This window comes from Balaenoptera physalus (assembly GCF_965194825.1).
Source record: "Balaenoptera physalus genome assembly, chromosome: 11".
NCBI lineage: Eukaryota > Metazoa > Chordata > Mammalia > Artiodactyla > Balaenopteridae > Balaenoptera > Balaenoptera physalus.
This window is the reverse complement of record NC_138896.1, coordinates 13924994-13941369: the sequence shown is the minus strand read 5'-3', so window position 1 is coordinate 13941369 and position 16376 is coordinate 13924994. Positions and strand designations below refer to the sequence as shown.

Genomic DNA, 16376 nt, shown 5'->3' with positions numbered 1-16376 from the left:
GAGACTAAGCCAGGTCATGTTTCTCCTTCCTGAATTAGTGTTAGAGTCTTAAAGGACGTTGAAAATTGTGGCCAGTTGTAATTTAAAATTTTCTTAGCTACAATAACTTTTATGCTCATTTTTTTTTTTAATTAATTAATTAATTAATTTTATTTTTGGCTGCATTGGGTCTTCGTTGCAGCGAGCGGGGGCTACTCTTCATTGCGGTGGCTTCTCTTTGTTGCGGAGTGCAGGCTCAGTAGTTGTGCCTTGCGGGCTCTAGAGCACAGGCTCAGTAGTTGTGGCACATGGGCTTAGTTGTTCCACAGCATGTGGGATCTTCCCAGACTAGGACTCAAACCCGTGTCCCCTGCATCAGCAGGCGGATTCTTAACCACTGTGCCACCAGGCAAGTCCCTGTGCTCATGTTTTTTTGAGTTAATCTCTTGATGTTGAGAAGAGAAATGAAAAGTATAAGGAATGGATTTTACGTGGCTGGAAAGGTTTGGACTGGGTGGTCAGGAGAAACTTGGCTGCTAAATGACTGTCTGTAGGTTGTAAAACGTGACAAGTAATAGCTTAGGTTAAATTCAGGTTACTGAAACTAGATTCAGTATAACTGCATTAGAATTTGAATACTTTATAATAGAGATGCATTGTTAAAATAAGTAATGTTAGAGTGCATATATTAAAAAGCTGGAACTAACTGAAAGATTAGAATAGCATCTAGGTTTTTACTATTTAGTGTTTCAGATTTTTTATATTTATAATTAGATATTCTTTAAGTCTCCTGTGAAGTCTTGGGTTCTTAGCCCTTGTTCTTCACTTGGGCTTGGATGGAGCAGGGGGAAAACTGATAAAGGAATCTGTATGAAGTGAGACTTCCAGAAAGTGTGGAGAGACTAGTGACACGGGAGTTGAGTGGGTAAGGAGAGAGTTCACAGACCCTTGGAAGAAAACTAAGGGTCAGTGACAAGCTTCAACAAAATAAAGGCAGCCGAAAGAACAGACAGAAATCAAAACAGCAGTGTATTCTGGGAGAATAGGGCTTCAGAACCTTAAAACTGAAGATGGGTTATGTTTGATATTTATAGTTAGCAATCCCGTAAAGTTTACATGAGAAAGGAGATTTTATAATCTGAATACTACTATTTAGTAGAGGGTAATGTGAAGAAAGGAGAGTTGAGGGAATTCCCTGGTGGTCTAGTGGTTAGGACTCTGTGCTTTCACAGCTGAGGGCCTGGGTTCAGTCCCTGGTCAGGGAACTAAGATCCTGCAAGCGACATAGCGCGGTGCAGCAAAAAGAACAAACAAAAAAACAGTTGAATAGAACTGAGGTCAAAAGTCAAGTAAACTAATAGGAATAGAGAGCATTATATAAGAAGAAGGAAGGCTGTATAGTACTTATAAGGAGAGGTGTCTCTGGTTATTATGATATTACAAATTGGTGAGAAGATATATAGGAAAAGAATTTTTTTTCCATTACAAATGAGTTCTGAGTTAGGATTGTAGAAGAGCCTTGCCCCACCTCAGCTTCTTTGATTAACCCTTGAACTCAGGTTAAATGTAATTTGAAAAGCTAATACATTCACAGTAGCTTACAAATTGGATGTGCTTGATATGTGTATAGTATTGAATTGAATTTACTTCTGACCCCCAAATTGAGTATTTATGCTAGATCTCAGTGACATTTTGATAGCGTTTTTGTTGTGGGGTTTTTTGGTTTTGTTTTTGTTTTGTTGTTGCCATGTTTGCCAAATGAAGAACCCTTAGTTCTTGAGGAGAAAAAAAATCCAATCATTTTAACCAGTCCAGGTTTAAAGATTCACTCCTGTAATCCGTGAATTTAACTTCATTACTTAGGATCATCTGGTGTAGACTTTGCTTTGGCTATGAGGAGTATTTTAAAGATTTTAATGCCCCATTTGTTTTGTTGCTTTTTCTAATAAGCCCTTCATTAATTTTTCTTCCTTTGACTACTTTTCTGCTTCTCTTCATTTAGTTGGCTTTGTGTTATTTATCATTCCAGAGGATGGTTCAATTTTCCCATGCTCTTGGCTAACTTCACAAGTTGTTTTTTGGAGGAAGGACTACTAGTGTGGCAACAAAAATAATATTTGTTTAAGCTGAAGCTATTATACCAAGCAAATGTATTATTTATTTTTTTGAATTCTAGGATTATTGATGTCCTTTTTTGAAACTTGCCACAGCATATTCGTATGTGGGAATAAAAAGCTGGTTGACTAGTGCAGCTGTAGAAAATTAAAATCATGCACCAGCTAATCTGTGCCCTGTACAGACCTGTTGCCTGCCTTCACAGAGCTGATCCTCCAGGGGAGGTGATAGACTGTGATTACCATCCCATGTGACAGATTGCCTGTAGGAAGTACAGGGTGCTGTGGGTGCATGTACGTGAGTGACTGCCTAGACTTGGAGGATCAGAGAAGATTTTCTGTAGGAAAACTTAAACATCAAGTTATAATGATGGCAGTTATGCTTACCACTGAAGCCTGTGGAAGTGGAGAGAAAGCTATTCTGGTAAAGTAGGACTTGAGTATTCACTCCTTAGTAGACCTTTACTCAGTGTACCTCTTTCCCCTTCAAGGTTGGTTGGTTTGTTTGCTTGCTTATTTTTAATATCACAAAACATTCTTTCTTCAAGTCCATATAGGAAGCTGATTTGCCCCATTCCTGTAAAGACCTGAAGCATATTATCTCAGTAACTCTTGAAAAGGTAGACCTTCTTTGGTGATTGTAAAAGGAATCTTTTCTTCCATAAGAAAACTATTTTTCCCCTTTTCTAGCTTCCTTCACTTTTTCTCAGTTTTCCATTAGTGGCTGAAGTACTTCGAAACTCATAAAAATTGCCCGCCAGGGAAGTACTTCTCCAAATCTGTACGATAGACAGGGTCCCTTACGTCTTCAGTCTACCCCATTCTGTGCATAATCAGGAGATTTCTTTTCCCTAACAGTTTTTTAACTTCTAATATCTGGTAGTTGGTTATTTACTATAAATAAGCATGTTAAGTCTTTAACTGGAAATAAAAGAGATTCAAAGGTAGCCTTTTATGTTTTACTTCTGTTTACTTCTTTCTATATTTGATATTCAGAATTCATATTATAAAGTAGGTACTTATGAAAGTTGGTATAATGGTATGACATCTTTGATGAGATAATCTTGGAAACAGTTTATTTTGTAGTTAAGTTTATACTCAGGGTTATGTTTATCATGGCCTTAATTGGGAAACCTGTCAGAGTTTTTAGATGATTTTAGTACAGTGGTTCTCAAACTTTAATTTGCGTAAGAATCACCTCAAGAGCTTGTGAAAACAAATTTGCATTTCTGACATGCTCTTAGGTGACACCAAGGCTGCTGGTCTGAAGACTCCAATTTGAGAACCACATTTTTAGGCTTTTTTATAGTCACTAGATGAGCCACAGAACAAAAGGTTACACGTACATTCTCACACATACACGTACGTGCACACACATGATTAAAGGGGAATTTTGAAGGATCGAAATAGTTATTTCAGGTCTGTCAGATAGTGCATTTATTAACAACGTTACGAGAAGCTTGGATGGCATGTGCCAAGGACATTCCTACATTTGAGTCTTTGCACCTTTTGCTTCCTCAGCCTGTAATACTTCTCTGCTAGAAATATACATGGCTCATCTCTCACTTTCTTCAGGTCTTTGCATGTATACAACGACTATCCCCATTTTGCTTCCCTGCTTTATTGTTGCGCATAGCACTGAATCACCATATCATGTGTTACATGTTATACTTATTTGTCTCCCTAACTTAGAATCTAAGCTCCAAGAGGGCAGGAACCTGTTCCCTGTTTATTATCCCTAGTGTTCTTGCTTGACATGTAATATGTGATCAATAAGTATAAATTAAATGAAGAAAAGCAATGTTTGCCTTTTACCTCTGTGAGCTAGGTAAGATTTTAAAATTTCCTTCAGGGTAAGCCTCTTTCCTGGTCCGTTTATGTACTGTTTTACAGAGATAACAGTTGGATGTAACTTCTGGATAGTAAGTGCTTCCGCAGGTGTGGTATATGTGTTCCATTGTTGCTAAAGCAGATGAATCTAACTGATACATGGACTGACTTTTTATTTTTCATGTTAATTAGAAAACAAATTTAACAAGTACGCTAAGGACCCAACAGGAAACAGTTCTCCAGATGGTTCAGCTGAAATATCTTTAAGAAAGAGTCTACTCAAAGATATGGTGGTGATTAAAGGAATACATGCGGGATAGCAGGATACCCAGAGACTAGCAACAGTGGGAAGCTGCTGCCATCCCTAGGGCTGGATGGAAAAGGGAAGAAACTGTGTAACTGGAGTGGAGGAAGGGCTACCTGGCTGGAGCTGTAGTTCTAGAGAAGGGGCGCTTGAGCAGAGGGAGCACAGGAAGAAAGACTTCTCTTTCCTCCCATCCTCTAATATCTGATATCCTCCAGAATCTCTCATGAGCCAGTCCAGAAGCCAGTTTGTTGAGACAGCCAGTCAGGAACGGTGTCAGGGCAGCGCAAGTGAAGACCAGTACAGCATCAAATTTGTGATTTGGTAGATTTTATTGTGTAGGAAAAACTGTTTATTAAGAGAAATAAAACAAATAGAAAGAAAACCATTAAATAACAGTACAGGTAAAAATCATGGCTAAAGTTTGGGAAACACTGGGGAAATAGTTATTAATCCACATTGTATTCAGCACAGTCCACTGTAAGGTTTGTTTTTCTGATTCATTAAATAGTATTTTAATATTATGATATATTTTAATTATTGTCTGACTAGTACTCCACATGTGTGTTTTCCAGATAACTGAATATTAAGATTTAAGTATACATAATTTTATTCACCTCTTGTAGAGGGATTTTTTTTCCCTGAAATGTATTGTGATTTCCTGAAATGTATCTAATTTCCTAATCTCTTTTTTTTTTTTTTTAATTTTTAATTTTTGGCTGTGTTGGGTCTTCGTTTCTGTGCGAGGGCTTTCTCTAGTGCGGCGAGCTGGGGCCACTCTAAATCGCGGTGCGCGGGGCCTCTCACTATCGCGGCCTCTCTTGCTGCGGAGCACAGGCTCCAGGCACGCAGGCTCAGTAGTTGTGGCTCATGGGCCCAGCTGCTCCGCGGCACGTGGGATCTTCCCAGACCAGGGCTCGAACCCGCGTCCCCTGCACTGGCAGGCAGACTCCCAACCACTGCGCCACCAGGGAAGCCCCCTAATCTCTTTAATTAGATTGGTGGTTCTCAAACTATAGCATACATCAGATTCACTTGGGAAGGTTTGTGAAAACAGGTGAGCCCTATCTCCTGAATTTAGTAGGGCTGGGATTGGGCCTTAGGTAATGCAGATATAAATGGTGAAGGGACCACATCTTGGGAACCACTAGTAACTAGGGTATACTGAGCTTAATTTAACTTTTCTTGATGACTTAGGGTCATTTACCCTATAGAGGCATATTGAAGTGAGGGGATATTTCTTTTTAATAACGGTTCCAGGTCAATTTTAGCATCTGTATTTAATTTTGTCGTCACGTGCATCATGCTGTCATTCATTGTGCCACTAGTAATTCCTCTCTCTCACTGTAATTTTTTTTTTTTTAATATAGTTATTTATTTATTTTTGGCTGCATTGGGTCTTCATTGCTGCGTGCGGGCTTTCTCTAGTTCCGGCGAGCAGGGGCTACCCTTTGCTGTGGTGTGGGGACTTCTCATTGTGGTGGCTTCTCTTGTTGCAGAGCACAGGCTCCACGTGCACGGGCTTCAGTAGTTGTGGCGCACGGGCTTAGTTGCTCCGCGGCATGTGGGATCTTCCCGGACCAGGGCTTGAACCTGTGTCCCCTGCATTGGCAGGCGGATTCTTAACCACTGCACCACCAGGGAAGCCCTCTCACTGTAATTTTGTACTAAGCTGCTCTGGGCTGAGACTAAATAAATTGGTTACATTTTAGGTTAGAAAAGAGAAGGTCTCCAAGCAAAATTCATGAGTTTCAACGAAGGAGCTTTTTTTTTTTTTTTTTATCCATTTTGACTGTTCAATTTTTACTGATTATTCTCCACAATACCTAATGCTGCCACATAAGTGACCTTTGGTTAAGTACGGTGCTAATTTTAAGTTGTTCTGTACTTGCCTCCTTCAGTGAGTAGAGATCACAGGAATCTCTGATACTTTTAGTAGCTAAACACCGTAGAGGAAGTCTACGAAAGATTTATTTTACTCTAAATTCTTGCTATAGTGCCTTAACATCGCTTTGTTATCAAGTGTGTCTTTTTTTTTTACTTATTTAAACTGTGTTATATATTGAAAGCACTTTCAAGTCTTTTGGAATATGAGGAGGGGGTAAATAAATATTTAAATATAAATAATTAGCAAAATAATAAACATGAATGTTTTTATAAATATTAAATCTTGGAGTAGGTATAGAATCTTCCTTTCCAAAGAAACTAATACTGTGTAACATTGGCATAGAAAAGGGGAACAGTGAATTTGTGTTTTTCAGTAGTGAGTATTCTAGGGCTGCTGGCTTCATGTGTTGTTAGAGATCTTACACAATGTAGATCTGTTCAGAGTTTCTGATGGGAGGAAAAGTAATTACTTTTTTCCCAGTTGTTACCTACAGCTTTTCAGATAATCAGGAGAATACTACTCAAGTGCTTATATCAGAGGTGTCTTCCATCTTTACTATTGACAGAATTTTTCAAGGCCTCTTTGTCTTGGGTTTGCTTTCAAGGTTTATGTGTTCTGCCTTAACTTTACTGTTTTTTTTGTACCTGCTGATTCATTCTTTCCCTTCCATGACTTTCTCTCTGAAATCCTATTCTGTGAAGGGAATTGTTGCCTAAAACTGATTACCTCACTCGAGCTTGTTTCTGCTAACTTTTTATTTTTCTCATTAGTAATAAAATTATCAGTGTATGTTTCTGTTAATATTTAGTAAGTTGTGAAGTGCTTTCACATTACTTCATTTGATCTTCATTATAATCCCTATCAGGTAATAGTAGGAGAGAGTGTTATTCTTCTTTTACCTAGAGTAAATCATAGTACAGCCTACCAACCTCTAAGTCAATGCTTTTACTCTATCCTAGATATACCATAGCAGTTGTGTTTGTACTTGGGCAAGTTACTTAACTTGTCTCTCTTCATCTGTAAAGTGGCACGGTTAAAACCAATTTCATAAGATTATTGTGAGGATTAAATTGAATAATATGTTGAAACTGCTGAGAACACTGTCTGTTCTCTGATGAATGTTAATAATGCTGGTAGTTGTTATACCACATCTTTTTCTCCCTTTAAAAGTTACTGTAATAAAATTCTTGGTTTTCAGGCAACATTTGATATAACAAAATTTTACCATCAAAAAAAAAAATCTTAGATTATTTCTTGAGTTTATTATGTTGGATTAGTTGTCTTATTGCCTTTTAAAAAAATTCTCATTTTTATTTGTCTAAATTTTTGTTCTTAAAGAATGTGCAATAAAATATTTGAGGAAGCTATTGAAGGTATTTATTGCTTCTTTTAATATGCTGGGATCAAGATGGATGCCTTTTGTCTGGGATTATAACATTTTAGTGCATATCTTATTACTAAATCTAAAATTTATATTGCTTAGTTGAAGACCTGTGGGAGTTTTTTAAAGATTAGAATAATATGGCCATTCGGGACAACTATTGGCTCATGGACATATGCATATGAAAGAAAGAAAAAAGTAGGAATTTCATAAAGTATAGAATTTGTAAAATACATTACGTCAACATTAACTCACGTAACTGATTTTTAGGAAACTTTGTTGGAAACAGTTGTGTTTTGCTTGGCATGGCTTTCTTTAAATAGGTACTTATTTAAAAGATAAATTTCTAAAACTGCCTTACATGTTTTCCCTCCAACAGGGCATTCTCAGCAGGGTTACAGAATCTGTTAAGAATATTGTGCCAGGATGGCTACAAAGATACTTCCACAAGAATGAAGATGTATGTAGCTGCTCAACGGACACAAGAGAGGTGGCACAGTGGCCGGAAAATAGGGAAGATGACCGTATAATATACGCTGATGAGGAAAGCCCTAGCATTCATGATGGGAGAATCACTCCTGAGCCAACAGTCGGTAATACAGAAGGTAAATAGAATGTGGATATTTTGTTGTGAATGATAGGTTTTCATGCCTTAATTTAAAATATGTTTATGTTACCTGGCTATGGTAAATCTAATTGTGTGGTACAGAAACGATGTTGGAGGAGGGTGATGATCACCTTCAAATTAGAAATCTTTTTTATTTATCAGCTTTTTTGTTTATTAAGGGAGGCTGAAATACTGTATCAGTTGAGAGTGCAAGCTCTGCTGTTAGACTTTGGGTTTGAATTTTCATACCACCAATTGTTAGTCATGCGGCTTTGGTCAAGGTAATCTTTGTTCTCCTCTGTACCCTCAGAAATGGTTTTGAAAAAAGTAAAGGTGAAGCCCTTAGAGTAGGTCGTGGCACTAAAGGAGCAGCGTGGCAGTGCTTCCCACAGCACACGGACTTGGGTATGGTGTCACTGCAGTTGTCTCCCGTCCTCTGCAGCTAGCGCAGCTGGGCCACTTCATTAATCTTACCACTGAGTGACCCTGCATTTTAAATGCTTTTTCGGATCCATTTATGGCGTTTTTGTGGGGTGACAAGTATTAAATAGCTTCAGTGTAACCCATGAATGTGACGTATTTGGGAATATTACTCTGTCATTTCACTTTATATATGTTTTACAGCTTTAGTGAGATGTACTTCGCATAACAATAGGACTCACCCATTTAAATTGTATAGTTCAGTGGGTTTTGGTATATACAGAGTTGTTCAGTCACCACAGTCAATTTTAGAACATTTTAATCACCATCCTTTCCTCCCCATCACCGCAAAATCCTATACCCATTAGTGGTCACTCCCCATCCCTACCCCTCCAGCCCTAGGCAACCACCAATCTGTATACTGGACATTTCATATAAATGGAATCATAAAATGTGTGGTCTTTTGTAACTGGCTTCTTTCACTCAGCATAATGTCTTCAAGGTTCATCCGTGTCATAGCATGTATCAGAACTTCCTTCTTATTGCCAGGTAGTAGCTCATGGAATGGAGAAACTACATTTTATTTATCCATTCGTCCGTTGTTGGACATTTGTGTTGTTTCTACTTTTTGGGTATTATGAACAGTGCCAGTTTGAGTATTCCTATGCACGTTTTTGTGTGGATATGTTTTCTCTTGGTTATATACCTAGGAGGAAAATTGCTGGGTCATCTGGTAATTTTACATTTTGAGGAAAAACTGTTTTTCTAAAGTGGCTACACCATCTTACCTTCCCACCAGCAGTGTATGAAGAATGCAATTTCTTTACAACCTCACAAATACTAATTTTCCTTTTTTTAAAAAACATAAATTGTACCTATTTGGGTAGACGTGAAGTGGTATCTCATTGTGTTGATTTGCATCTCCCTGATGACTAATAATGAGCATCTTTTCCTGTTATTGGCCATTTATACATCTTTGGAGAAATGGCTATGCAGATCCCCCTTTTCCATTTTTAACTGGGTTATTTGTCTTTTTATAGTTGAGTTGAAAGAGGTCTTTACGTATTCTGGATATAAGCCCTCACCTGTATATGATTTGCAAGTATTTTCTCCTATTCTGGCTTCTTGATGGTGTCCTTTGAAGCACAAAATTTTAAATTTTGATGAAGTCCAATTTATCCCTCAAGTATATGTTTCTTTCAGTTTATATATTTTTTCTTTCACTACATGTTTTGACTTACTTATAATTATAAAAATTTTTTCGAACTCTGTGAAATCTTGTCTTGCCTAAATAATTGATGTGGATATGTGCCTATTAATTTTGGTATACTTAGTAACTTATTTTCCTGCCTGATTTGCTTATAGGGAAAACTAGTGAGGGTGAAATGGGCTGAAAGAGTGATTCTTATTTGGGAGAAATGGCAGATCTGAGTTTTCTTAGTGGTATTCAGTTTGGCTTAGTCTTCAAATCCTTGCTTATTTTTATTAGAGTAACTTAGGGAGTTTTAATATCTGTACTGTTCAAGATTTCTTTCTAATATATTCAGCAACCATCTTGAGATTTTATTTGGTAGATCTCTAAGGTGACTGCTTCTATACTGCTCTCTTTTCTGGACATCAAATGGGACCACAGCTTCTCTCTTTCTTTTGACTGGAGACTTTTAGTGTGCAGCAGGATATATCTACAGTGACTGAAACCTTCTTTTGCATCCTAGTGAGTATGCTTGTGGGGATTAACTAACTTGAAGAATTTAATTCAGGTGTGAGATTAATGGCGTTTCTCATTTTACATCTGTGAAGTTCTTTTTTGTTTGTATTTTCATTGAAATTATGGAATTAATTCAGTGGTCTGCCAAGGTTAATTCCAACTTGGATTTTATTCATTATATTATTAGGTTTGTAAGGTAGCTTTTCTGTTACGTGTATATTACACAAACCTTTGTGAATAACTTCTAAATTTAAATTATTGTGGAAATTTTCAAACTACAAAAGTAAGGAGGGTAGTACAATGAACCTCCATGTACCTGTTACCCAGCTTCAAAGACAACCAGCTTATGGCTGACTTTGTTTTCTTTATTCCCACGTCTATTCACCTACCTTCTCAGTCTAACTCCCTTGATTATTTAGAAGCAAATTATGAACAGCTTTCTGATATTAACTTCAAAAACTTGATGGCATTTTCCCTCTGTCTTGTCTAAGAGCTGACTCCTGCTCCTATCTTAAAATCTGTAAGTTCCAGGCAGTTCTCTTCTCACAATCTGCCTCCACCTTTCTCAAAGTATTTATTCAATAGTTGCAGTCACATAATGTGTGACTATACAGTACTGTTGATAACTCCCCAGTATGATGAATATAGATCTTACTAGATGTAGCAAATCAGTTTATGTTTACTCTGTGAAACATTGCTCTTAAATTTGACAATGCATTCTCAAAACAACTTAGATATACTTGCTCTTAAAGTAGTGTAAAATTACCAAAAGCTTAAAATAATTTAATTATAACCGTCCTGAGTGTTGTTTACTAAATAGTAATTTTACCACTGTAACTTTTGTATTAATAGTAACTGGAGCTGGAGAGTATAGGACATTCTTCAAATAGCACAGTGCAGTACGACAATTATAGACTCTGTCGCCCGTTTCAGATCTGTTGTCTGCAGCTGTCTGCTTATATGTACCTCCTTGTACTGACTGTCTTAATGATGGTGAGCCATTAGGTGTCTAGATTTCTTCTGCTAGATTAATGGAATGGATCAATGAGGAGAACCTCAAATAATGTACATGTTAGATTTTTATTGATTCAGTAAGAGTTCAGGCCCCTGAGAGCCCCACAATGGCATATCTAATATGCTAGTTAGCAGTAGATTGAAGTTGTAGACTACATTGGCTGATTGATACTATATGATCATAGGTGTACTCTTAGAAACTGGGCATTTATGGCTGATGTGCATCTGTAGATGATATGGTCTTATTTAGTCTTATTATCCCCAAATGCATCCTTTATTGGGCCTGATTTGGAGGTTAAGGAAGCTCTGTAAATATAAAAAACTGGCATTGCTATTAGCAGCGTACCTTCCAGTAGAAGTATCTCATACTAGATTTGTTTTTTCTCTATAGCTTCTGTATATACTAGATTTAGTAAATGTCTGCCAATATCTAGAAAGTTGTCCTATCACTTTTATCCTATAGGATAAACTGCTGTAGGGATGAGAGAATGGGTAAATAAAAAGCACTTTTAGGATATAACATACTACAAAATTAGAATACTTAATACTCTAAGAAACATTTCAGCCTATATGTGTATGAATCCTGACTGCAGAGAAATTGAAATATGATAATCTTTAGATGCCAATAGGTTTAAATGCCAATACCAGTAGATTTCGAAGCTCCAGCCAGTTTCTGTCTTAACTTGAGCAAGCTTGATAAGAAATTATTACATATACATTAAATTCTAATTCCCCATTCCCCCTCCCCCCCCAGCCCCTGGCAAACACCATTGTAGTTTCCCTATGACTTTGACTACGTACCTCATATGAGTAGAATCATACAGTAATTAATCTTTTGTAACTGACTTATTTCACTTAGCAGAATGTCTTCAAAGTTCATTCACATTATTGTAGCATATATCAGAATTTATTTCCTTTTTAAGGCTGAAGAATATTCACTGTATGTATTTACCACATTTATTTATTTATCTGTTGATGGACACTTAACCTTACTTCCACCTTTGGCTTTTGTGAATAATGCTGTTAGGAACACGGTTGTACACATCTCTTTGAGGCTCTCCTTTCAGTTCTTTTGGATATATACCCAGAAGTGGAATTGCTGGGTCACATGGTAATTCTATTTTTAATTTTTTGAGGAACCACCATACTGTTTTCCACAATGACCGCACGCATTTTACGTTTCCTGTCAACAGTGCTCAAGGTTTCTAGCTTCTCCACATCCATGCCAACATTACTTTCTTTTGTTTCTGATAGTAGCTGTCCTATTGAGTGTGAAGTGGTGTCTCATTGTGGTTTTGATTTGCCTTTTTCTGATGATTAGTGATGCTGAACATCTTTTCATATGCTTGTTGGCTGTTTGTATATCATCTTTGGAGAATTGTCTCTTCAAGTCCTTTGCCCAGTTTTTAATCAGGTTATTTGATTTGTTGTTGTTATTGTTGTTGAGTTGTAGGAGTCCTTTATATGTTCTAGATATTAACCCCTTATCATATATATGATTTTCAAACATTTTCTACCATTCTGTAAGTTGCCTTTTTACTCTTGATTGTGTCTTAGTGCACAAAAGTTTTTAAGTTTTATATAGTCCCACATGTCTTTTTTCTTTTGTTGCCTGTCATATCTAAGAAATCACTGCCAAGACTAATGTCTTGAAGCTTTTCTCTGTTTTTTTTCCTATAAGTTTTATAGTTTTGGGTCTTACGTTAGGTCTTTAAAACAGTTTGTGTTTATTTTTGTATATAGTGTAAGATAAGGGTCCAGTTTCCTTCTTTTGCCTGTGGGTATCCAGTTTTCCCAAAATTATTTGTTGAAGAGACTGTCCTTTCCCGATTCATTGACTGGTCTTGGCACTGTGTCAAGGATCATTTGACCATGTATGCAAGGGTTTATTTCTGGGTTCTCTATTCTTTTCCATTGGTCTACCTGTCTGTCTTTATGCCAGCAGCATACTTTTGATTACTGTTTTGTAATAAGTTTTTGAAATCAGGAAGTGTGAGATCGCCAGTGTTGTTGTTCTTTTTCAAGATTTTCTTGGTTACAAGTGGTCCCTTGAGATTCCATAGGAATTTTAGGATGGATTTTTCTATTTTGTCAAAAAAAAGTCATTGGTTTTTTTTTTAAAGGAATTGCATTGAATCTGCAGATCACTTTGGGTAGTATTGACATTTTAACAACATTAGGTCTTCCAACCTAAGAACATGGGATGTCTTTCCATTTATTTACATCTTCTTAAATTTCTTTCAGCAATGTTTTGTAGTTTTCATCATGCAAGTCTTTCACTTCCTTCCTTAGTTAATTCCTAAGTGTTTTATTCTTTTTGAAGCTATTAATAATGGAATCATTTTCTTTACTTTTTAGATTGTTCATTGTTATTGTATGGAAACAAAACTGATTTTTGTATGTTGATTTTGTATTCTACTTTGCCGAATTTGTTTATTCTAACACTTCTTTTTGGTGGAATATTTAGGGATTTCTGCGTATAAGATATACCATTTGAAAACATGATTTTACTTCTTCCCTTCCAATTTGGATGAATTTAGTTTTTTTTCTTGCCTTATTACTCTAGCTAGAGTTTCCAATCCTGTGTTAAATAGAAGTGGGGAAAGCAGGCATTCTTATCTTATTCCTGATCTTGGAGGAAAATCGGTCTTTTACCATTAGGTATGATGTTAGCTGTTAGTTTTTCACATATATGGCTTTTGTTATGTTGATGTTTCCTTCTAGTCTTATTCAAGTGTTTCTGTCTGCACTTTTTTTTTTATATATAATAGCACTTTGAAACTAAATAATCCAGAATTGTTTTGCATTGCTTAAGCTGGTAAATATTTTTGAAGACAAACTTTTAGAAAGATAATATTGATACGTAGAAGAAGATTACAGAGTAATTTCAAGTAGCAAATACAGTCAAGCAGCACAGTAAAGAATAGCAGACTCTTCTTACTCATTGGGGACAGTTAATGTAGGGATGCAAGGAATCAATCATTAGGGAATTGTTAATATAATTTTGCATGTTAATAGGTGAAATGAGGTTGTAAATTGTTTCTTTCAGGTAGATACTAAATAGGCATTTGCTGAAACTTAAAAATATATTGTTCTTTATTTCTACTTGGAATATGGAAACCACTGCTTAATATGTCAGTCATCCACAGGCCAGAAATCATGTGTCATGGTGAAACAATAGAAGTGTTTTTTTTAAATGTGATTTTTCAAGTGATATTTTACTATATTATCATTTTGTAGAATATGGGTGGAGATTCTGGGTACTGTTGTCTTCCTCTGAGAAGTATTGATTCTTGTTTCAGAAAGCAGTTGTTACTGAATGATCATTTTGAACTCTTACATAGTTTTATGTTTTATTAATGTCCATCTTGGAAAATCCAAGGTGTGTGTTAAGTCCCCTAAAGTGGCAGAATTTAGCCTCCAAACTCTGTCTCCTCTGTGGCTTTTTAGGTGGGTTTACAGCAGGTCTTGTTCTAGGACATGGCCCTTAGTCTCAAGGGAAAGCTCTTCTGGTATCTCAGCTGAATGCCAGGGATTTAAGGAGGTGTTTATGGGACCTTTAAATTCTGGCAGTCTTGGAACTTCACTGTCCTCAGCACTGCTTTTTTTCCCTAGCACTGATCAACCTTCTAGTAGCTGTTTTCTCAATTTCATAGCAGCTGCTATTTGGTAAACCTTAGGTGGTCTTGCTCTGTGTATGTATAGCCCGTCCACGCTCTGGACACTCCTGTGTAGACTTCTGGAGGCCCCTTCCTGTGTAGTTTTCTACTGTCCAATGCCCTTAGTTCTGATTTCTGCCTACTGTATTTTGCTTTGACTCCAACTCTCTTTGCCAGGTCTGGAAATGTTCCTAGACAGCTGGGTAGTGATAGGGCTCACTGTGAGTTTTTCTTGTCCGTTTTCTGTTGTCTGAAAGTTATTATCTCATATATATTGTGCATTTTTATAGTTATTTACAGTAAGAAGGGCTAGTCTAGGGCCCCACTTATTCCAGCCTAACTGGAAGAGAGTCTTTTGGAAACTTGACAAATGATTCTAAAGTTCTTAAAAATACACCTGAAAATGAATAGAGAAATCTTGAAAAAGAGTAAGGGAAATGTGATGTAAGTCAGAGTAACTTTTACAGGCATTAAATGTGTTACAAAGCTATAGGATTTAAAACATTATGGTACTGGTATAGATATATATCGTTGGGGAAGGCCTCTTAGAATTTACTATGTGGTAGTGGTGGCTTCTCGATCAGTGAGGAAAAGATGGCTTACTCAAGAAGATTGTTTTAGAATATAAACAGAATAACCATTTGGAAAACAGTGAAGCTAAATCATTCCCTCACTACTTCATCATAACTGATTCCATATGGAGTCGAGATTAAACATTATGTTGAAATAAAAGCAATACTACCAAAAAGAAGAGAGTAAAATTTTTTATTTCTTAGTCTTGGAACGGTAGAAGTCTCCGTTAAAAATACATGTTATTTTCTGTATTACAAAGGACACCATCAAAAAAATAATGGTTTCAACCAACAGTGAAAAAAATTAGTTGTGATATTTCAGATCATGTCACACTAATATTACTGATCAAAAAGAAACTAGATTGGACTAATTTTATTAGCAAGATAAACTATATCAATGAGCACTTAACAGAAGAAATATAAGTGACCAGTGAATAGGGAAGGGTGCTCAATATGTCATTTAAATAAATTCAGATAGTAATGATGCCACTGGACACAGTAGATTGACAGAAATCAGAAAAGGTTATTATTATCCAGTATTGGAGAGCATGGGGGGAAATATACATTGTCATTTACTATTTATGCAGTATAGCTTAACAGAAAACCTTTGGATCCACAGTATCTCTCATAAGCAAAAGTGAGCATGTACTCTGATCCAGTATGACAGGGCAGTTCCACAAATTATTGTTTATCCATTGATTCTCAGGATACCTTGCACTACTTAGGCTGCTTTATGAGCCCAATTTCAGACTTACAGAGTCAGATTTTTTGTGGGTCACTTAGGCATATTTCTTAAATAATTTCTCCTCATGTTTCTTTTACATATTTAAAGAACCATGGATTTATCCAAAAAGAATACAGAGTCTGCAAATATAAGTGCTTGTATGTTTGATAGAATAT

At 36.5% G+C, this 16376-nt stretch overlaps 1 protein-coding gene across 2 annotated transcripts in view; it reads left to right on the top strand.

Annotated features, from left to right (window-relative positions):
• NUP153 (nucleoporin 153) overlaps positions 1 to 16376 on the top strand; it is an 81278-nt gene that overhangs the window by 12026 nt on the left and 52876 nt on the right. For both annotated transcript variants that reach the window (XM_082415149.1, XM_082415148.1), the window contains exon 2: positions 7876 to 8101. In XM_082415149.1, coding sequence (XP_082271275.1) covers positions 7876 to 8101 — 226 coding nt within the window. The remainder of the gene's footprint in view (positions 1 to 7875; positions 8102 to 16376) is intronic.